General features: G+C 34.4%; 1 protein-coding gene across 1 annotated transcript; it reads right to left on the reverse strand.

Moving 5' to 3' along the window:
- Positions 1–12,397: 12,397 nt before the first annotated feature.
- Positions 12,398–24,059, reverse strand: LOC128209948 (uncharacterized protein DDB_G0280579-like). Its single transcript, XM_052914221.1, has 7 exons — positions 24,038–24,059; positions 21,352–21,429; positions 19,270–19,422; positions 18,271–18,320; positions 16,849–16,908; positions 15,206–15,319; positions 12,398–14,977 (listed from the first exon to the last, which is right to left on the reverse strand). The coding sequence occupies exons 1-7, from the start codon at positions 24,042–24,044 to the stop codon at positions 14,927–14,929; spliced, it is 513 nt and encodes a 170-aa protein (XP_052770181.1). The 5' UTR covers positions 24,045–24,059; the 3' UTR covers positions 12,398–14,926.
- Positions 24,060–24,692: the final 633 nt, after the last annotated feature.

Below are 24,692 nucleotides of genomic sequence, written 5' to 3' on the forward strand. Positions count from 1 at the left end.
ACGGTCTAAATTTATGGTTGAAAAGGTAGCAAATGTTTGAGAGAATTAACATAATTTTATGAAGTGCATTGCAAGTTGGAGTCATAGAAATGAAGTACCGGAAGACTCTATAAGACTGAAGTAGTTTACTTCATAAAAGAATCTTGGTGCAAAATCATCACCTTTTATGGCATTCCGTCAACGGCGTTATCAAAGGGTCACATGGTTTATACGTGCGAAGATAGACAATGGATATTGCCATTTCTTATGGTCTGCTTCGCGCCCATGTCCCCAACAGTCGGGGTAAAAGTGTAATTGTTACTTTGGTAAGAAGTTAAACTCTGTTTAAACTTTCTTACATCAATTTAAAATCAAATTATTGAAGCTATAAAATGGGTACTATGACCTGAGACAGGGTTTTGGTGGGGTCACCAAAATTCACGGCAAAGAATGTTGTACTGCAACTAAACTTGGGTGTAACAAAGGAGTTATAAGCTGCAATTTTCACATTCCGCCAAACATGGCAAATGCATTGACCTATTAGTCTTTCAGTCAATGCCCGGCTTTTTGTACATATTTGAGGGAGACAAACACGCCAAAAGCCAAAATCTAGAAGAGAGACTAAGAATAAACCAATTGTTTTGCACACTTTTCAATTTTGTAGAAGTTATACTATCGTTAACATTTTCTTTTATAATATTTGAATTCAATTTGTTCCAAAATATTTATCAGTTTAAATTTTTAACACTTAATCTTTTAAAAATAAACCGAGAATGTTGGAAGAGTGTTGGAATCGGCAATGTCAACAGTGCCTTAGACTCTTGCGTCACGAAAAACAACGACACCTGATGGTCAATTGTAAGATGAAAAGCAAAAAAACGTATAGTATATTGAAAAACAACACCATGTTCAATAATAGAATGAAAAACAACAACACCATTTTCAACTAGAAGGATGAAAAAAACAACAACACCATGTTCAATAGTAATATGAAAAACAACAACACCATGTTCAATAGTAATATGAAAAACAACAACACCATGTTCAACTAGAAGGATGAAAAAAAACAACAACACCATGTTCAACTAGAAGGATGAAAAAACAACAACACCATGTTCAATAGTAGGTTGAAAAAACAACAACACCATGTTCAAAAGTAGGTTGAAAAAACAATACCATGGTAAATTTTACTCGGATTAATAACACAACATCATGGTCGATAGAATGATGAACAAAATACATCATGGCCAATAGTAGGATAGAACAATAATTCAAAGAAACCTATAGTAGGTGCAAAACTAATTTTTTTCAACTAAAATCAAGATTCGTCGTTCATCATTTAGAGTGATGGTGTTGATTGTTGACGTTCACGGCCTGTTAGAGCTGGAGAAGACCCTGTGTCATATCTCGCAACCAATGTCCTTCAGTATGACCCAAACTGGTGCGGATAAGTGGCGCAATTAATTTGAAAAATCACCTAGTTACGTAGAATGTCCACAAACGATGAACTTTCCCACAGTATAACAATGCGGTTGGCGAATTGTTATCAAATCTTGTGGCAAAGACATAATACCAACAAGATGAAGTCAATCTTAAGGTCACCCTGTTTCAAACGGGCATTAAAGGGGCTTTATCGAATGTTATCTGCGTTGCGTTGTGGATTTTCGTCGTCGTCATAAGGTGATATGATTTAGCAAGGGTCACCAGGGCAAATAGCTAATAAGAAATGTAAATTTTGTTAAATTGATTTTGACAAACTACTTGAAACTCTGTCTTAGTCTTCGATTTTTTAAGTCTATTTTCCCTCTTGATACACGCCAAAACACACCATTTGCAAGCTAAGCTTTCAAAATTTTCCGGGAGGCCACTCCCCCAGACCCCTCTACTTTTGCGCTTGCGCAGCAAATCGGCTCTATCTACGTCCCTGTTTGCATAATCAACCTAGCATGCACCGACTGTAGTTGTATGGCAGGAAAATATCACTGAAACAATCTTGGACAACAACCTTTACAACACAAAGCTTAAGATCTGCTGTTGTTGACCGGTCGTGTCAAAACAATTATATCCAAGTTGAGCAATGTGATGCGAACACAGAGTGGACCGGGGACCTTTGGCCTATCTCGCCGTCTTATCATCCACGCATTATGAAAACTGGACAGAAATAAATTAGATCAGGTTAAAATGCCTTTTGCAATTACCTCTAAAATATGCTGATGGCGGTCAACAATTCAGTGGTAATTCGCGTTTAATTCTGTCTTGTCAATGACTGATGATGTTTCATAAATAAAGAAATGAGATTAAGATTAGAAACATTTTAAGAAACCACTGAGTTGCATCGCAGACGACAATTTCTTGACATCTTCAAGTGCCCGGATATGCGCACTGCACCTGCGCATAATTACGTCATTACCGGTGCAATATCAGGTCAACTCGGCCCAAACGAATTGGTCACATTATAAAGGTTTAATTATAGAAATTACGATGTGTCAACATGCAGCTGTCTAAGACGAGAATAATTCGCTATTCCTCTGGACATTTTAATTTTCTCATGAGAGGCCCTGTGCAGTGTCGATCGACGCTCGAAAGTCTTTTTCACGAAATAATATTTGAGACCAACTGAATAGAAATCTTGCCGTTGAACGAACAATTTGATATCTTCGTTCTTTGCATGTACGTTATATGCATAATTTGTCGGTTGAAAGAAGTATGCTATTTTGCTTCGAAACAACATCAACAATTTTTCCCTTTTCCGAACTCTTAAAGTATTTAGTTTATGAAAACAAGGTATAACCATGTTCAATGTACATCAATTTTACTTTGATTACATTACTATTCGGTCTTTGCAATGCTATAATCAGGATCAATTATTTTTCTCATATAAGCAATCGTCCGGCCCCAATTTCTCAAAACTTCTCAAAACTTCCTAAGCTTAACTGACTTAAGTAGCTTATTTCAATATGTAAAAATACATAGTTAAAATAGATTTTGATAAATTAAAAAAAGGTTAATTGAGATTATCATAAAGATAATTCCTATCTAAAATATAAAGAAAACTTTTAAAGAAGTAAATATTAAGCTAATTATTGAAAAGCAAATATAGCGAGCTAAGTTAAGCTAATCTTGTTATAAGGGACTTAAGAAGTTTCGAGAAATTGGGGCTTGAAATATACTCCAAATAAATTGTGATAACTGAAAAATGGTTTATTGTGAATATCATACAGATAAATCCCACTCAACGTCTAAAAACTATTAAAGAAATAAATATTACGCACATTATAGGAACACAAAATAGTGAGCTTAGTTTAATGCTGCTATGAGGGGCTTAAGAAGTTTCGAGAAATTTGGACCAGATGTTAATGACTACATAAAACATGCATTTTAATTAGTTGACACACGACATGCAATGTTTCACTCCAATTGGACCAACCGTTGTTCTCGGTGTTATATTTAATATTTAACTTAAGTAAATCATACATCTTTGACTTTATTCGCTCTAATGGTCAGTTATAAATAACAAGTTATCCGATTAGCTACATCGTTCTAGATCATATTAAAACCAATATTGAAAACCAACCCAGAGAAGTTATCCAGTTCGTCGTTTAAAATATAGGCAACTATTTTTCATTTATCGAAAGGCGTCAGTATATTCAGGCTCCGCCTACTTGTTACCAAATCCTAACGGTCGGCCATCTCCGGCAAGCTTCGGGACAATTCTTTTAGAGGTATTCAGATTGCTTATCACCGTTCCGATATGGAAGTTAATGTATAGAAGGGGAAAAGGAACACCCCAACATGGACCACGGTTCTATAGAGACTGCATATTTCTGCACGCTGACCGTCGGGGCCTCAGCAGTCGGACAAATCAAGCTCTCAAGTGTTTCAATTAGCGGTCCGTGTTTGTTGGGCGATATGATGTGAAGTGTCGTGAACAATGGACCGAACATTACCCCCGTATTGCACAGAGTGACATATGGCCAAATGCAGAGTAGCGCACACTCAATCTGTCCATAAACTAAGAAGCTAGGCTAATCGTCCCCCGAGTGACCCTAAAATAGCCCTTTCCGACAACTTTCGCCGCGCGATATATTAAGAGAGAGCCTGAAAAGGAGAAAATTGCACAGAATAGCCGGGTGTTAATTTAGGTGCGAGATGCTTTTGTAAATAAAATTACGAGGCGAAATTGAGACGTTTTCAAAGAATGAAGAAAATAATTGAGGCGTTTATACCGCAGAGTAGCAGCTATAAATTCACAAGTATGAAACGTAAATTGCCTTTTATCAACTTATCACCCCATAATAATCACAATATGGAACATCTTGTGGTAAAAATTGCAAAATAAAGGCCTTTCTTTAAACGTGTTCAAACTGTTTAATGCTCCATTGTGATGTTGTTTCTCTAAAACATGAACTATTCGATAAACGTAGTTATAACATGATTATTTAGGTTGGATGGTTGATGGTCACAGTATAAAGTCTCAATGCAATACATCAAATAGTTGCTGAGATATTCAACTATATGTACGTATTAATACAAAATCTTAACCAGATCTCCGAAGTGGAAAAATAAAGGGCCATTATTTTCATTACATTCAAATTATGTTATCTTACTTCATTTAATACTTAAGTAGCTTAAATTGTTGGTAATACTTAGCTAAAAGTTTCAATGCAATACATGGTGTCTGCTAACATAATAACTCGAATGTGCCTACATGCAAAACCTTGACCAAGGTGTGACGTCGACGTCGATTCTAGGATGAGTAGTTCATGAGTATAGCTCTCCTAATTCTTCGAAGATTCAAGATGTTGTAGAGTTAATACATTAGACAATAAATTATGCGCTTGCATTCACAAGCAGCAAATAATGAATGTGTTATCAATTTGTTACTTATTTCATATATTTCATAGTCAATGGTCATCCAAAAATCAAGTTATATAAGTACAAAATTTAACATTTGAGTTGAGGAGAACTACAATAATACAACCCCAGTTAAAAAGCACCGACATATCGCTGTTTTAAATTGTACCTAAACGTATGTTTTTGTTGTTTTGATCATTGAATTCAAATAAGTTACACATGATAATGTATTAAAAAATATGGCCTTAAATTACGTATGGCAACATGATACCGAGTAAATGGCAACATTTTGGTGTTGCAAAATGTCTGAGTTCCACATGTCTGCGATACTCGAATGCTTACTCATTACTTAGTGCACGTGTTTTTGTTATATTTTTTTTCCAGGATATACGTTTAAAACATGTTAAAGATAAAGTGAAAAATGTGTGCTAGTTAGCAATACGTAGAAGCTTTGGGATATACGTTTACGTTACGTATATATACATGTACTAATAAAAAGCAATATATGCTGGTCAGCATTTATTGTCCGAAAACCTTTACAAATATAGGAGCTAGTTTTAACAAATTACCAGATCAGTGCCAGGATATGTTCCATCTGCCGTCGGTGGTAAGAAGCAGGCTGTGTCAAGGGATTAGCAATGCTGTATTGGGTTCCTGGTCAAGAGGTTTACAAAATTATGGGACATACATTGTATGCCTACAAAAAGCACCGTTCTGTGAAATTTTATGGGACGTTTAGTTCTGCAACCACTGTAGAGGGAAATTTAGGTCCACATTCATTTCTAATGGGAAATATAGCTCTGTAACATATTTTAGTGAGAAATTTAGGTCTCCAACAAATTTTGGTGAGAAAAGTTGGTCTGCAATCATTGTTCTCGGTAATGTAGGTCTGCAATCATTGTTCTCGGTAATGTAGGTCTGCAATCATTGTTCTCGGTAATGTAGGTCTGCAATCATTGTTTTCGGTAATGTAGGTCTGCAATCATTGTTCTCGGTAATGTAGGTCTGCAATCATTGTTCTCGGTAATGGAGGTATGCAATCATTGTTCTCGGTAATGTAGGTCTGCAATCATTGTTCTCGGTAATGTAGGTCTGCAATCATTGTTCTCGGTAATGGAGGTCTGCAATCATTGTTCTCGGTAATGTAGGTCTGCAATCATTGTTCTCAAAATGTAGGTCTGCAATCATTGTTCTCGGTAATGGAGGTCTGCAATCATTGTTATCTGTATTGTAGGTCTGCAATCATTGTTCTCGGTCATGTAGGTCTGCAATCATTGTTCTCGGTAATGTAGGTCTGCAATCATTGTTATCTGTATTGTAGGTCTGCAATCATTGTTCTCGGTCATGTAGGTCTGCAATCATTGTTCTCGGTAATGTAGGTCTGCAATCATTGTTCTCGGTAATGGAGGTCTGCAACCATTGTTCTCGGTAATGTAGGTCTGCAACCATTGTTTTCGGTAATGTAGGTTTGCAACCATTGTTCTCGGTAATGTAAGTCTGCAACCATTGTTCTCGGTAATGTAAGTCTGCAACCATTGTTCTCGGTAATGTAAGTCTGCAACCATTGTTCTCGGTAATGTAAGTCTGCAACCATTGTTCTCGGTAATGTAGGTCTGCAACCATTGTTCTCGGTAATGTAGGTCTTCAGTCATTGTTCTCGGTATTGTAGGTCTGCCACCATTGTTCTCGGTAATGTAGGTCTGCAACCATTGCTCTCGGTAATGTAGGTCTGCAACCATTGTTGTGGAAGATGTAGGTGTGCAACCATTGTTCTCGGTAATATAGGTCTGCAACCATTGTTGTGGAAGATGTAGGTCTGCAACCATTGTTTTGGGAAATGTAGGTCTGCAACCAATATTGTGGGAAATGTAGGTCGGCAGCCATTGTTCTCGGCAATGTAGGTCTGCCACCATTCTTATGGGAAATGTAGGTCTGCAACCATTTTTATGGGACATGTAGGTCTGCAACAATTGTTATGGGAAATGTAGGTCTGCAACCATTCTTCTCGGTAATGTAGGTCTGTCACCATTGTTATTGGAAATGTAGGTCTGCAACCATTGTTTTGGTAAATGTAAGTCTGTTGTTGTGGAAGATGTAGGTCTGCAACCATTGTTGTGGAAGATGTAGGTCTGCAACCATTGTTTTGGGAAATGTTAAGTCTGCAATCATTGTTCTCGGTAATGAAGGTCTACAAACATTGTTTTGGGAAATATAGGTCTGCAACCGTTGTTTTGGGAAATGAAGGTCTGCAACCAATATTGTGTGAAATGTAGGTCTGCAGCCATTGTTCTCGGTAATGTAGGTCTGCAACCATTGTTATGGAAAATGTAGGTCTGCAACCATTGTTATGGGAAATGTAGGTCTGCAACCATTGTTATGGGACATGTAGGTCTGCAACAATTGTTATGGGAAATGTAGGTCTGCAACCATTCTTCTCGGTAATGTAGGTCTGCCACCATTGTTACTGGAAATGTAGGCCTGCAACCATTGTTATGGGAAATGTAACCATTGTTATGGGACATGTAGGTCTGCAACTACTGTTATGGGAAATGTAGGTCTGCAACCACTGTTATGGAAAATGTAGGTTTGCAACCACTGCAGTCGGTAATGTAGGTCTGCAACCACTGAAGTAGGTAATGTAGGTCTGCTAGAAGCATATTATTACCAATGCTTTTTATGGTATGCATTGCGTTCAAAATATAGATCAGAAAGCCAACGTCGTGCAGTGCAGTTCGTTATGGTTATGTTAACTTGAACTAAACATAACTAACACATAAGTACATTGTAGATATATCAGATACTCTACGTTATTGCCGGACGACGGAAGGAGCCAGAAAGGGGAAACAGCACATGTAAGGTAGGACTACAAACAATACTTTTTTTCCTTAGACCTAAGACATATTTCAAAGGCCAAACTGGTCACTGTTAAAACATCTCACACATTTAAAGGATGATGTGCGAAACAGCAGACCACGATAATATTTACATAATTAATTGGCCTTTTTCCAGCTTCCGTTGATTTTTCATAATATTCCGTACATATTGTTTACATAACATGGAAAAGCCGTTAGGCTATCTACACCTGGATTTAGTACCACGGGTCGAACTGACCACTGGGTGAGATTATATATTAAAAGTTCTAAAGCTAGGGTTTACTGCTTCTTGACCCTATGTAACGTGCGGTCACAGCTGATAACTTCACGTCATATTGAGGCACGGAATTGTTCTTGACCATAAGTTATGGTCATTTAATGGTCGTTGACCCGGTACTGCCCGTTTATGGCCGAAGAGGTTTTATGAAGGTATTATAATTTCTCAATTTTGAAGTCGAAATTTACGATTCTCTCAATATGAAGAATTACTTACTGAAGATAGCAAGCTGTTACGTGGCTTTACTTGAAATTCAAATTAACTTTAGTCAAACAATTTAAACACGACTTGTTTCGACACATTGTATTGTAAAGGTAGCTTGTTTACTCACCGTTTTCCGCTGTCATATAAGAGTAACTTCAAACTTCAACACCAGGCTTAAATATCACGAAAATACTTAAGTCAAATCTCAAACTCCGTCTTAACACATTTTATCACATAGCATTAATATTTATTAAAAATCATATATGTTTTTTACAGTTTTATAAGTGCATTCTATCATAGAATATGCTGATAAAAGCCTTTGGTTGAATTCAAAGGCAAACATATTCTACAGCCGAAAATGTCTTTGAGTAACAATTCTGTATTCTTTACTTGAGTAAACTCAAGTATACTTTTTGCTCTAGAATTAGTTTTCTTTGAAATAATGACAAACTCTTTTATTAACATATTATATGAGAAAATACATTTTCAAAAAATATAAACATGCAAGATTTTGAAGAATATTATATGCTTATATATGGTGAAATGAGTTGAGACTGAGTTTGAGATTTGACTTAAGTATTTTCGTGATATTGGGGTCAGTCCTTTGAACATTAAAACTGCATTCTCACGGATTGGCCGTTTCGACGTTTTAAAAAATGTCCTGGAATGAGCCGTTCTTTGCATATATGTGTGGCAATCAGTGATATAAGACTGCTGACAAAAGATCTTTTTTTACATATTGAAGTTAGAAAAGGATGTTTTTGTGTGTTTAAAAGCGTTACTAACGCTTTCAGAAAAATGAAAAACTTTCGTAATTTTCAAACAATTCAGATCTCTTTTGATGTGAAGTATCTAACATGACTGAATTGCAGACATTAATGCCAAAATTAGCGGATTCTGGGACATATGTTTTTAAAAATTGTCAAAACTGTCAATCTGTGAAAAATCAGCTTTACAAGTAGTATTGAAAACTATGTTCAAGTTGATGAACTTTCATAAGAATGACGTATTATCTTACCGCAGTATAGATCAGCTGCTGTATAGATCTGCATTTTTATTCTATGTCAAAACATAGTGTCAAAATAAAACAAACAAGAACGAGCGTTTTTGTTATTTTTTTTTTTTTTTCATTTTTAATTTCCATTGAACGAAAACAAGAATAATTATGTGTACAAAATCATGCATTAAAGCTTTTTAGCATTTTTTCACTCTTTTTTCGAATTTTTAAAAATGAATATTTTTTAAACCCTATTTTTCAATGAAATTAATTCATACACTAGTATGAGTTTGAACCCTTTTCTCGTTTTTATTCGTGATTTTGGTGTAAAAACATTGTTTTCTTTCAACTCAACTCCGAAAAAAAACCTTTATCCTTACCGGTAAGTTTTTTGGTATTGAAAAACTATATGAATTTGACCCCTGGTGGCTGATTTCTGCCTATTCGTGTGTCACATTTTCTCCGCAAAAATGCACCAGCTTAAAGTAGCTGGGCGGTATTCGCAAAAATGCACCAGCTTAAAGTAGCTGGGCGGTATTCATAAAACAGATGACGTCATTTCATAGCTTAAAGGGACTGTACACCAGATTGGCACCAACAAGTTTTTTTTTCTGTAACGAATCTCAGAACAATTATCTCATAGAATGTGTTACGCTTTGATATCATAATTGTAAAAAAGGTACCAGAATGTAAACAAAAGTGTCGGAGACCGGGTTTGTCACCGACCCGTGTCGCCAAAATTGCAGTCAAGCGTCGTATCGACTGAGCTTAAGGAATGAATTCTACCTGGTAGACATACCCAGTAATCTGTTGTAATGGAAAAATACGAAATAACTGCTAAACTTAAATAAATTGTAAAGTATGTGATACTTCAGTTAGTAAGTTTCAATGCATTGTACACATCGATGCCAAGTTTATTACAGTTTTCGACAATTTTCTTGTTCCCCCGCTATTTTATCATACGGAGTACAGTCCCTTTAAGTCAAAACATTTGAAGATAAGTATCTCGCTGGTCATATAGTATAATAACTCAATTATATCTAAAATACTTTTTTCTCATGAATTTTATGTATTACACAAATAGTGTGTTAAAGCTGCAGTCTCACAGATTGAACGTTTTGACAACTTATTTTTTTTTTTGGTCTTTGAACGAGCCATTTTTTTGGTGAAAATCCATTGAATCCAGTTAAATAATACTTACTGCTGACAAAAAATTAGATAACAGATTTTTTATATTTAAGTTCAAAAATTGATGTTTAATGCATTTTTCTTAAAACCGTTAGGTTTAAGCCATAAAACATTAATTTTCGAACAGAAATATGAAAATCTGCGATCAGATCTTTTGTCAGCAATCTTATATCACTGGTTTGCAGATATTTACGCAAAAATTTGCTCATTCCTAGACAAAAAGTAGATAAGTTGTAAAATCGGTAAATCTGTGAGAGTGCAGCTTTAAAATTGACTATAAAACCCCCCAAAGGCATTCGTCTCAAGCTAAGAAATTACCAAGGGTGTTTCATTTCATGAATGCCAGCCCAAGGCGAAAAAAGCTTCTTTCGCCAATAATTGGCAGAAATCTCCACCTTATAACAACATTCTAAAGTTAACCCACAGAGTAGAACTCTCATTATTCTCAAGTCTTATGCAAGTACAAGTACTACTAACCAATTTCACAGTAATGTAGATATCTCCTTCCAGATGAGATGTGCATGTCGAGGTAGATACATATGATTATGTATTAGCACAGGTTACATCAGGGTTAATTAAGCCAGTGGATTTATTTACCAGGTCTAGCGATGTACCTGCCAACTATGACATAATTATGGCTAACTGATCTAGAGTCATACCGTTGGCCGCATCATTCCTTGTTTATTTGTTGTATGTTATATGTATCTAAGCAAAAAGATGCGACGGGAGGGCGAAATAAATACATTTTTCTCATCTATGAGAGAACAGAAGCGTGTAAAAGCACATACTTTAACCCATGTTATTTGTACTTGAAAACGTTTGGAAATGTTGAACTATTATATAATGCGACATGAGGGCGAACTCAATATACATTTTTCTCATCTATGAGAGAACAAAAGCGTGCAAAAGCACGTACTTTAACCCATGTTATTTGTACTTGAAAACGTTTGGAAATGTTAAACTATTATATAATGCGACATGAGGGCGAACTCAATATACATTTTTTCTCATCTATGAGAGAACAGAAGCGTGTAAAAGCAAACATACTTTAACCCATATTATTTGTACTTGGAACCGTATGGAAATGTTGAACTATTATATAATGCGACATGAGGGCGAACTCAATATACATTTTTTCTCATCTATGAGAGAACAGAAGCGTGTAAAAGCAAACATACTTTAACCCATATCATTTGTACTTGGAACCGTATGGAAATGTTGAACTTTTTTGCCCTTTGAGTGCAGTTCAAACCTTAACGTTGTTCGGAATTGATCGACCAGAAAACATTTTTGTGCGATTTGATGCAACATTGCTTTACAAGAAAGCTGTGGTTTTACTTTTGCAATTAAGAACATTATAAGTCTCGCTGACTTTTTTTTTAAAATTGGTGAAAAATAGAAATGGTCGGCATTATTGTTGGCAGTTTTCAAAAGATATGTGTGGTAAATCCGCCAAGAAGATGATCTTTATTAGGTTTCAGTATCTTCGATCAAATTATTAAATATCTAAAATGAAATTTCATTATGTTGTCACTTGTATATGTTCATGAAATAAATATGTTTAAACGAAATCCGTCCGTCAGGGCTAGATCCAGACAAGTCATTGTTTGGTGGGGGGGGGGGTACTAGGGTTTGGCTCGGGAGGGGCCCTCCCGTTCGAAGATTATTTTGACCTTTTTGTATGAAATGATGCATTTTCCAGTATAACTTGACTACTTGATAGCACATTATTATGACTATTAGATTGGACGAATTTTCCAGCAGACAGTCATTACAGCACACATTTTGGTCTCATAGTTCTGCGATTTCCTACTTCTTTACATATATCAGTTAACATGACGGTCATACGGAACATCTATTTGGAGTGAACTTAAAGTAATATTGTCTTCATAATATTTTCAGTGGCACATAGTGTGCAGTTCGTTTGAATCCTTTTTTTCATATTTGATTTTGTTGCCTAAAAATATTAATACGTGAACAATCACATACATTTAAACACGTCAACAAATCTATAATGTACAATAGTTCATCGTATATTTTATTCAATATATTAAACATAAAAAGTCAACAACTTTTTGAACCATATTTTAGAGTGTTCCGAATATCTAAATAGTACCAAGTAAACAGTTATACGTAAAAAACGTTCAATAACTACCGTTTGGATAAATAACACACGTTACACGCAAAATTCACTCATACCAGGCGCGTAGCTGACTGTACGCATATACGCAGTTGTGTCATGAATTTTTTACAGGTCGAATTTTTTGTCATTCCAAAAACCCTGAATTCAAAATAAAAACCGAGGGGGGAAGGGAAGGGGTTAATACGCTGCCCGGTCTATCGATCTGCGAAATCCCAAATTGGCCCAAGCTACAGGCCTGCATACCCACGCTAATAAAGTAGTTATTGAAAGTTGTCCTTGACATGATGTTTAAATCAGATACAATTTACACACTTCCACTGTGATTCAAATTATACACTCACACATTGCCCTCATGTATTATTTCAATTACTAAGGTTGTACATACAACCACTATACAACTTGTTATATTATCATACATGATCTTATAAAAATTATTTGTTTTCTTAATACTATTATCATTTATTATTATAACTTTAACTACAAAAAAGTAATATAATATGTACAATGCATATTATTTTAACAATACCACAGTGCATAATGGATAGAATACTTCTGTTAGATAGCAATACTAAAACACTGGTTCACTTTCAAGTCTTAACATACGCCGAGAGACTATAAAAATGTGATAAATGTACTTCGAGTATCATTTTTGATGAACAAAAAATGTCCAGGACAGTGGATTGCCATGAAAATTCATTTACAAGTTCACTTTACTAGGCAGAAACTTACTTCACAAGGAATTTACTTGGCTGAATCTTAATTTACAATAAAGTTACCTTGTTTTAAAACTAAATTCACAAGCCAGAAGGGCATATAACACCAATTTGGAAGTGACCTCTCCCTGTTACATTTCTTTTTTCTTAATATTAACACATGACAGTGAATCGAAGCATGGACATACCATCTCATACCATTGGCTACTTTCTTCCCATATTTGGTGTTAACGGTTTTGAAAACTCAAGAAATCAGTGCTAATTTCCATATAAAATTCTCAATTGTCTATAGAATATATAGGATTTTTTTTTTAATGGTCTCTGACCTGAACATGTATAACATTGTTAGGTCTCTCAGAGAACAACAATATCACTCCTATGATGAACTCATCTTATCTTTGAAAGAGAACAATTATATGATATGAGATAATATGAATATTCCGGGTCAACGTAAAGTCACCGGGTTATATGCCAGCAAAATCGGAAGCGCTTCAATATACACATAATCACATGCAACGAATCAAATGGCGCCACTTTAAGTATGGCCATTTCAAATTGAATAGATGCATAATTTATATGTGCCTTGGTTAAAAGTATCTGATATTTCTTTTAACAACAATATTCCCCCCATTTAAGTTCAACTTTAACATAAAGTTGTGATAAAAAAACATGATACCGGTACTTAAGTTTTTAACAATGTAAAATGGAAAACTATTCTTAACAAATAACATGAAAGAAGAATTATATATGCACAAGCATTTACAAAACAGCCATTATCATAGCAATTTAAGTAATTATCTTTTTGATAATATAATGATTATATTTCATTATCATTAACAGCTGATAATTGAAAACATAAAATAATAATATTACTATTTCATCATTATTAACAACTGAATAGAAATAATAAATATTATCGTTTTATTAATATTATCATTATTATTATTATTATTATTATTAACAGCTGTATAGAAAATAAAAAATCAAGTTATTACATTTGATATATTTACAATCATTATAAAAACAAACTAGTTTTATATATTTATTTTTCTGTATAAAATTTACATTTTCATTTCCTGCACCCAAAATCCTTACAAATAACACCAAAATAATACATCCTCAGCAGTTATCTAAAATTCACATGTTTAAACCTGGGAGAAGTGCGTTGAGTTGAAACAGAGTTATTTTAATTATTTTTATGAACAATTGACGAAAAGCAACAAGCAGATACGGAAATCAACATAATTTTGTAAATCAAATTATAAAATAATGCAACTTTCAATATCGTTTAATGACTTTTAAAAAGATTATGCATTTTCACAAGCATTGTTAAATAACTGCTTACAACAGAGGTCAATTTTGAACTTTTGATGATAATTTATGATGAATTGTTTCGATTTCTGACCCGAATAACAATAAATGAGTCACTTTAAAAAGCATTCAACATTATTAATAGCTATGTTGAATTTATGCAAGTTATTTTGATTTTCTTCAAAATATGCAACTCCCATAACAGAAATCAATGAACTGGATCAAGGGAAATAACTCCCATAACAGAAATCAATGAACTGGATCAAGGGAAATAACTCCCATAACAGAAATGTGGATATTAAAATCAATGAAATGGATCAAGGGAAACTACTTTCAACCGAATGTAAATACTGCATGCAGAGTAGTAACCCCTGGGTATTATATCAGCTACATGGTCGCATTGAGAAACTTGAGCACTTCCTCCCTATTTTTGTCTCCCTGAAATGAAAACAAACACAATGGTAACAACCTTGGCTAAAACTAGAGCTTCATTATTCTCGGGCCATTATTATGAACAGTCTCATGTCTGAGCTCAGACTTAAGAAAAACATATAATTATTTTAAGTGGCCAACCAAATAAGTGATAGACAAACAGTAGTAGGTTTTAATTCAGTTCTTTCAGCAAAAATAACACTTTTTCTAAAAATAAAACAATACTGATGATACCTCTTTATCCATTTTGGTCTTTTTCAACTTGCGGTGAATTTTCCGCCCCGACAAGGCACTTCGTTCCTCCTTGCTTTTCTTCTGTTTCTTCCTTTTACCCTTCCCTTTCATAAACTGAAACACCATGGTATTTTGCATCATCAAAAAATTGAGACATTAAGGAAAGAACAGTTTTAACTTTTTTCATTAAATAAATGCATTTATTGAACAATCAGCATAACTTCAAGTAATTTTGCGCATAACTCAATTATGGATTTGCCAGAAAAACAAGAGCACCGCGAACTGAACGCCAATGTTAGTCTGTTGTTTTTTTCCCGGTTAACAAGGGGTATTATATTCTCTTTTAAAGCCAGATTTATGGGTATTGCAATACATTTGCATAATTTTTATTGTTTCTGGTAACATGAGTACCAAGTTTGATATTAATATTTTTTAAGGTAAGACTGCGGTTCAAGTTTTTGTACTCTGACGACAAAGGCCAATGCCAACAATAATAAAATAATTATGTCAATACCTACAATATTTCTTTAAAAAAACAGACAGGCCTCCATCTTCAGCAAATATCAACTACAGAATTATAATGAACTAGTGTTGGGAATCATTTCCAGTTTGACTATCGATAATTCGTTCCACTCAGGTGACCGATTATCAACAGTACAATAGCTTTTTGACAATATCTTAATTGTAGTTTTAATCTTGTAAAATAAATTGTCCTCCTTAACTATGCTTATATTATGTGTTTGTTTGAAGTAATAAAGTGCTGTTGTTGCTTTCGGCCATATTGTTAATGATAAGAACTGAACACCTCCAATTGTACAAATGAACTCAAAGAAGAAAATTGGGGGAAATAAACCTAACGCAAATAAAGAGAGAAAATAATTAAAACAACTGCCGCTTGAATCAATGATCGATTATGACCAAATACAATCGATTGTCACTGATTTCAGGACCAACCAATCAGTTTTCGATTATAATCGATCATTGACACATCACTGTGTACTAACACAGTGGTTGAAATTAACACAAGCCCGCAAGCCCTGCACTGGTAAAATGACTTTTGGACTTGCTCAAATTCTGAACATAATAAAGCAGGGCTTGTTAAAAAATTGGATGCCAAGCAATAGTATAAGAATTTAGGCTTGTTCATCCAAAAGTCTTATTTCGATGACTGCTTATACAACTATTAGCACAATTATATTAAGATATATGCATGCGTCCAATAGGAAAGAAATGTTTCTGCTTACAACTTGTAGATATTACATTAAAAGCTGCGCTATCACAGATTGACATATTTTTTTCATTTTTTGTTTTGGAATGAGCCACTTTTGCATTTGGAAACCAGTGATACAAGATGGCTGACTACAGATAAGATCACATTTTTTTCATAATAAATGGTTGATAATTGATGTTTTATGGCTAAAAGCTTTTCTAAAGCTTAAAGAAAATTGCAATTTTCAGAATTTTTTTTTTTTAAGAAAATGAGATCTGTTCTATTGCGAGTTATCTTATATGACTGAATTGATGGCAGTTATGCCCAATATCTGCTGATTCTGAGACAAAAACTAAAAAATACATAAAAACCATCAATTTGTGAGAGTGCAGCTCTAAAGCATTAAAAATGACAACTTAGACCCTGTACCAACCTGTGAAAGCTGCACGGGTCCTGCCTTGTCGCTACTTTTTCGTCGTCTATGCTTTTCCTTCTACCAAGCCCACAAATGCACATCGCCCATGACAGTACAAAAAGCCGTCGTTTATTTTTGCATATGTTCACGAAGCCAGAAACATCATAGATCGTCAGTAAATCACCAGGTTGTGGAAAACCCATTCATGGAAAAGACAGACAGTGAGTAACAAGGAACAAAATGGCTTAAATCATAAATGTGTCACATTACAGGAAATTGGGTTCAAAGTCAGAAGCCCCAATTTAAAACTACAGCGTTTGTGAGTATTTGCCAACGCTCTGTTTTTCTTCGTCAAAAAGGGGCATAACTCAAAAATTATTAGCCAGAGTTTTTGGCTTAAATATATGCTCAATGTTCACTGCTACATGTGTACCAAGTTTCATATCAATTACTTGAATAGTATTTCAGTTACTATGATTTTCTTTTTCAGACCAAAAGAAATTAACAGCTATTATAATAAAATATGCCAAAAAACTGTTATGTGACACAATTCCTATTAACAATTCTCATGAGTCGGCATTACATAGATGAAGAAATTAGCAATGTATAAATAAAATGTTTATAAGGATATCACATAACACTAGCAGCACTGTAATGTGTCAGAAAAAAATAATGTTAGGATGTCAGCTTAACCCTTTGCATGCTGGGTAAATTGTCGTCTGCTCAAAAATGTCGTCTGTTTTATTCTAAATTTCTTTCAATTTACTTAAAACTTTTGGGATATATTGACTGAGTGGCAAACAGCTTGGAACCTGACCAGGCGCCGAGTTACTCGGTGTCTGGTCTGGTTCCAAGCTGTTTGCAAAGCCTTTAAAATCGCCATCAGCAGCCTAAGGGTTAAACAAGCTTTTAGATTAGATCTATACCATCTTCAATATGATCAAAATTGGGTTTGAATGGTCTAGTGACATGGGTGTCTGCCTCTTATCCAAGTGGTTGTGGGTTTACTCTTTAAAGCGTTTTCATGGCCTCTCAAAATTGACATTAACACTGGTTTCTACCCATGAAGTTATCTGCTATGAGCTACCATCTTTTGTCACAATCAAGCTTGACATTTTGAGAACAAACCCGTACAATATAAGGTTTATGCATAACTTAACTTTTCATTCTAGACAGGTTATCGTTTACAGATTATTCACGGATTTTTTTGTCAGCTTTTTATACCCCCCCCGTCTTATACGCAGTCATTTACGGTACACTTTTGATCAAAGTATTACTAACAAAACTTGAGAAAACAGTTTCAGCTGTACTTGTATTAATTATATTTAAATATGTTGACAAATTGTTTAAAAGTTGACAACGATGGCATTTATCATGTTGTTAACTTCAACAAAATTCTGAACAATCAGCCGATTATGTGAAAGCTTCAATCAATGTTACCTGGTGTTTCCCAGAGTGTTTGCGTCTCTTTCTCTTTCGATATTCCTCATCTGGAAATATTGAATAAAAATAAACACCCCAATTATAAAGTATGTATGTATATGTACCAGGGCTTCTAAAAAACAACAATTTGCCGGTCTGGACCAATTTTGACACTGCCGAACTGATCTCAGTAGCCAGTAGCCGAAAAGGGTTAAAATTTGGTCTGTAATTTTTTTTTATATTTTTGGTCCAAAATGGCTTAGTCAGTAAAAATTGTAATACACAACCCTGGTTTGTCATTCCCCTTAAACCCAATAAAAGTACCTTTAAATAAAATCTTGGGTTGGATTTTGGTTCCAGATAATAAACGTAGTTTTAAACATGTTATTAAGGTATTTTTAACTTGACTTTCTGACTAGCACTATATTTTCTTAAAATATCAGGTAATTTAAAAACCAGTCATCTATAACATTTGCCAAGTTTGTTGACTCTTAAGTGGAAAAGTTTTGGACATTTGTACATCAAGGCGAGAAATGCAAATTTATGTTTTTTCAATCACTCTGCTTTTACTAAGTGCAGTGGTAAACGAAACCCCAGGTGCAAAACTTAATAAGCTAAATAAAATTCCACCAAGGTTTCTTGACTTGAGTTGAAACAGTTTTTGAGTTTTGAGTGACTCAAGTTTAGAAATGTCATTTATTGCTATTTTAAGGGCCATATGTACTGGTTAATGCCCCCCCCCCCCACACACACACACATTAATTGCATTGCGTCAAACAGAATTCCTTAGACCTTGCCACCCTGCAAAGTCTCATTAAGTTTGATTGGTGGTAGCCAAACAGGAAATATAAGTATTAAGTATAATTATTATTATTATAAGTATTATTGACTTAGTATCATTTAATGTAACTTTCCTCATTGGTAAAAAGATTGAGTTAAAACTAAAGACTCGCTAAGCTACATGTAATAACACGATATGAAGAGCGGGGATAACTTTTATTAAACAAAAAGTAAAACCTGAAGATGATGAATCTGATTCACTGGAAGAGGAAGAGGAGGATGATGACAAGGAGGAGGAGGATGAGGAGGAGGAAGACGAGGATGATGATGATGAAGAACTGGATGACTCTTCTCTGGATTTGTGGGAATGTCTTCTCTTCTTTCTTGGTTCTGAATTTGAATTTAAAAAATATTATACACAACATGTACAATTTTACATGGTATTTTAATATGAAAACCAAAACTTGGGCATATAATTTATACAACATTTACCTCAATACAAAAATACTTTTTCATAAAAGTTATAAAGCTTGATTCTATGCCAAGCCATAAACCACCTGTACCAAACCATTGTACAAATGTTACAAAAGAAAGTAAAATACACTCTTATTCTTAACCATAATTTTCAAAGGCTGTTCCATTAAATAAATGACAACTACAAACAGTCAGGCCTTAAAAGAAATATATTGTTTGGTTTGGGTTACATCCATTTCAAAAATAGGTAGGGTAGGTAGGCTTTTTCTTTTCTTTTTTTATTAGGTTTATATAAGAACGTCATTTTCATCAAAGCGGAATGGTGTTATGGTTATCTTCTGTTAAGCATTAAAGGTTTTAAACTACATATTGAAAAGCAATTAAAACAAGAGCTGTCGTAAGAAAGCGCGCTCGACTTCGCCGCTTTGACTTAGAAGTGAATACAATAACAATGTAATATTACCAAGTTTGGTCTATTTATGTCAAACCTAACTAAAATTATTCAATACATACGGTGACTTTGATGCTCCCCTCCCATCAGACGAAAAATGACGCAAGTCATTCAAATAACTTGATTTCCCATTATGAAAATGTGGTAAAGAATATACAAATATGCCTTTCAAAAGAAATAATAAAAAAAATAATAAAAAAATTCAAGGGCCATATAGCATAGCCCTCCTTGTTTTCCCTTGGTAAAAAACTGGTTAAGAATGTAAAAATGTGCCTGTCAAAAGAAATTAAAAAAAAATATATATATATATATTGAAGGGACATTATTTGTATTTAGGGTTAAAATGGAGTTATGTTTCTTGTTGTAAGATGGTCGTAAATAATTTTGAATTTTATTAAGTGCATTGAATGAAAGGTATAGAAGTTTTTTTATTTAAATCCCAACTTGCCCTTAACTTTTACTTGCCTAAAACTTTAACTTAAGTCAATCAGGGGCCATAACTTGTATTAAGGATATGGAGTTATGTAACCTCATTGGGTGATGGTCCTGAACAATTGTGTGAAGTATTAAGTCAATTGAAAGAAGGGTATAGAAGTTATTAATAAATATCCCAACCTGCCCTCAAACTTTAACCTAAGTTCCATAGTCAATCAGGGGCCATAATTTGTATAAAAGATAATATGGAGTTATCTAACCTCATTATGTGATGGCTCTGAACAACTGTGTGAAGTATTAAGTCAATTGAATGAATGGTATTGGAGTTTTAAGTGAAAATCCCAACTTGCCCTAAAACTTTAACCTGCCCTAAAAGTTTAACCTAAGTCAATCAGGGGCCATAACTTGTATTTAGGATAATATGGAGTTATGTAACCGCATTGTGTGATGGTCCTGAACAACTGTGTGAAGTATTATGTCAATTGAACAAAGGGTATAGAAGTTATTTATAAATATCCCGACCTGCCCTAAAACTTTAACCTAAGTTTCATAGTCAATCAGGGGCCATAATCTGTGTAAAGAATAATATGGAGTTATCTAACGTCATCATGTGATGGCCCTGAACAACTGTGTGAAGTATTAACTCAATTGAATGAAAGGTATTGGACTTATAAGTGAAAATCCCAACTTGCCCTAAAACTTTAACCGGATGCCGAAGCCGACTCTGGGGCGAGTAGTATAGCCCATCTATTCTTCGAATAGTCGAGCTAAAAAGAAATATTTTGCTTTATTTTTTCTCTTTTTTTTTTCAAACTGAAAATAAAAACAGTAAGGTCGGCGCCTATTCCATAGGTAGTGCCGTGTAACCCGAACCAAATGTATTTTTGGGGGGGCCTCACCATTAATCTATTTGAGTCGCAAAAACATAAAAAAGACAAGGAAACAAAATGGTGTATTACCATGGTCATTATATTCTTCACTTCTTGAACTGTGAAAACTTGAAGACCTCCTTTTGCGCTGCTTTTCAACCCTTACATCTGAAAATGTGGCATTGTTGTCATATTATATAGTCTAGTTTACTCATTCAAAGCCGCTATGATCCTACCCTAAATTGGTTCCAACAGCAAACAAATTTGTGATACCAAATTCAAACACTTTCGAAGGTGTTTTTCGTCATAGACTACAGAGATTTTGATGAAGTTGTTATAAGTTTTATAGGAAACATCTGTCAAAGTACTGGTTCACATTCTTTTTAATTTTATGGTAAAAACCGTTTTTGTGTGTCCAGTAAATCTACCTTCTGTTTTATTCCACGGAAAACCCATACCCCTTACACTTAAAACATGATTTAAAATTAGCCATCTTTTAAATAACTTACAATACAAGGGAAGCAACTTAATCATAATCAGTTCAGTAACAATGAAAAGCTACCTCCCTTGCTTTTGAGAATAGGTTTCATTCAACATTTTGCTCTGACCAAGATCAACATTTTCTTATTTATGGATTTTATCGTCAACTAAACAAAGTAGATGTAGATGTCAAAAACAGGATTTTTGTACAAACAGGCCATCTCATGGGTCAGAATGTCTGACCCATTCCCAATACCAAATATGTTTATTTATTCAAAATTTTAAGAAAAAAATTCTCAAATGAGATGAAGTCACTGTCACAAAAAGCCTGCTTTCTCGACTTACACTTTGCTATTTAGCCAGGAATAATTCATTTGGAACAATTGTTCATTTACAATTATAAATGCAATTATCAGCACTTTTGGGCAACATTCATGGAACGTACTATACTGGGCAGTTGCCTTATTCCAGATTTGCCTGAAAAATCGGAAATCGTTAAAAAAACGTTTCAATGACCGTGATTAGTATAGAATGATCACAGTGTACGCAACTGACCTCAATAGCAACAGAAACAAAACAAAAATGCAACTATGTGAGTATAATCACAAAATAAATACCTCTTAAATATTTATCGCTTTTCCAAATGTCAATATTAAGTCAAGTGGGGGATGACGTCATTCAGCGCGAGTTTTTATATTGAGATTCTGTAGAGGTATCTTTGAATAAGAGACCTACTATACGAAGTTTGTGACAAATCATCACTCACAAAATACAAAAATACACATAAGAATACATGGGAATATTGAATGCATGCTTTTCAATTAAATAGCATTTAAATATTTGTATATTGACTTGATGATGTTTACGTTGTTCTTTAAAAAAAGCTGAATATTTAGGCACTAAATGCATGAATTCGGACATTGTTTATGTCCTCATTTCTTCCTAATAATTATACAAAAACTAATTGTTTTTTTCTTAAATGCTCTTTCCATTTCGGTTAATTTAGGACCCAACATTTTTCTGTCAAAATTTCATGCACCTATGTATAGTAATTCTGACAGTATTTTTAGAAAACTTAAAAATTGATCCGGAATTAGGCAACTGCCCAGTACATTAATTTCACAGAGAAATGTTGCCCAAAATGATAATTTTATGAGTATTTTTATTCCCAATATTGCAAATTATTACACAACTTGTAAAAAACTTTTTGTAAGTACTTTGTCCCAAGTTGACAAAAAGGCCTGAAATTTCTAACCAAATCTGTAAAATTTACATCACAAATTTTCCCAAATTGTCAAAGGTCTATTTCCAAAAATGGATAGAAAAAGCCCTGACCAATCACTGGCATTCGCAGGAAGCAGAAATAAGATATTTATGAAACAGAATAACCCAGATGTATCTGCAAGTAATATGAGTTATTAATTAACACAAAAGATGGGCCTAAAGATGCTCGTATGCACTGTGACGAAATTCTGTGTTACATTTTGACATTTAAGCAGGTTAGAACAATGTTGTTGTTTTAGAAAATAACTCACCAAAACAAGAGGAAACTAGTAGGCTTTGCTAATGCAAGCATCTTTATTGACCGAGAGCAATTAATTATCTTTTATGGTAAGCAACAGAGTGTTTTAACATGTGCTCGGGATTTGAAAACAGTCATATTTGGGATTACAACCAGTATTATTAAGTACTGTCCAATGACGATAAGATAAATTGTTAAGGCAGTAGTTTTAACCGTCTCCGTGGCCTAGTGGTTAAGCATCCGCCTACAGAGCGGGTGGTGGTTGGTTTGATCCCTGGCCGCATCATACCAAAAGACATTGAAAGTTGGTACAATTGGCTCCTTTGCCTGGCTTGGAAAAGTGGTGTACTCAGTATTGGTTAACCCAGGCAAGTTGTACCCTGTGTATCGGTGCACGTGAAAGAATCAAGGGGTCTCTTCGAAAAAGAGCTAGGGTATCGCACCCGGACTTCCTTGTATCCCACTAGTTACTTCAGTGTGCTGTCCCTTCAGCAAAAACAAAGGACCCCGTTGGAAATAAGTGCTTGCACTTTGACGGATTATCCTTCACCCCAAGGTCTAAAGAAATACATACATGTACCTTATTTTAAAAATTAGAGCTAGCAATATTGAAGGACTAAATAATTATGACAAATGATAGATGTCATGACAAGCTTTCCGATTCAATCAATTTGTTCATGTGTAGGTTATTGAAATAACTTATAAACTCTGTAACAGGTAAGTGAAAACACTTGAAAAAAGGTCATATTTTAAAGAAATAAAAAGTTTGGTTACCTGTCATCTTTTTATTGTTCAAAACGTCCACTTTGAAAACGGCAAGCAACAGTCAAAACGTCCAAAATTAAAAACGCTCTTCAACTTTTCAGTCAGTTCATTATGACCGTTGTGTCATCTATGCCTTAACAATTAATATTCTTGTCATTTGTTCGTCAGGATTTTGCAGTTATCTATTTATAGTAATCCTCGTAAACTCCAAACACCGTTCCTTGTTTTTCAGGATTTCTGGCTTCAAGGTCAGCCTAAAATAAATCACCTTAGTGCAAGAACTCAATATCTGCTTCTGTTTCTATACGCAGGCATTGAGTTATTGCACTAGGGTGACGAAATGATGTTTTATCTATGCCAAATTTACTTGTTTCAAAGTTTGGTTGGTTAAGATTGAGGCATATAGGACTTTAGGAATAAATATAATTTTTGAAACCTATTACAAAACATGTTATGAAAAAGTCAAGGAGGGAAAACCGGAAACTTTGAAATCAGATTAAGAACCAAACATTTTATTCACAATTTCTTCAAAACAAGGACCTGTTTGAAAGTAAATGTATGAACACCCTTTTTCTCTCGTATACCATTTCACGATATATCAAGCCTAGAATAGGTTTTGTGTGTCTGAATTTCAATCTGTACACAGCTCGTTTTGTGGCGATTA

The sequence above is a fragment of the Mya arenaria genome, chromosome 11 (assembly GCF_026914265.1).
Source record: "Mya arenaria isolate MELC-2E11 chromosome 11, ASM2691426v1".
Taxonomy (NCBI): Eukaryota; Metazoa; Mollusca; class Bivalvia; order Myida; family Myidae; genus Mya; species Mya arenaria.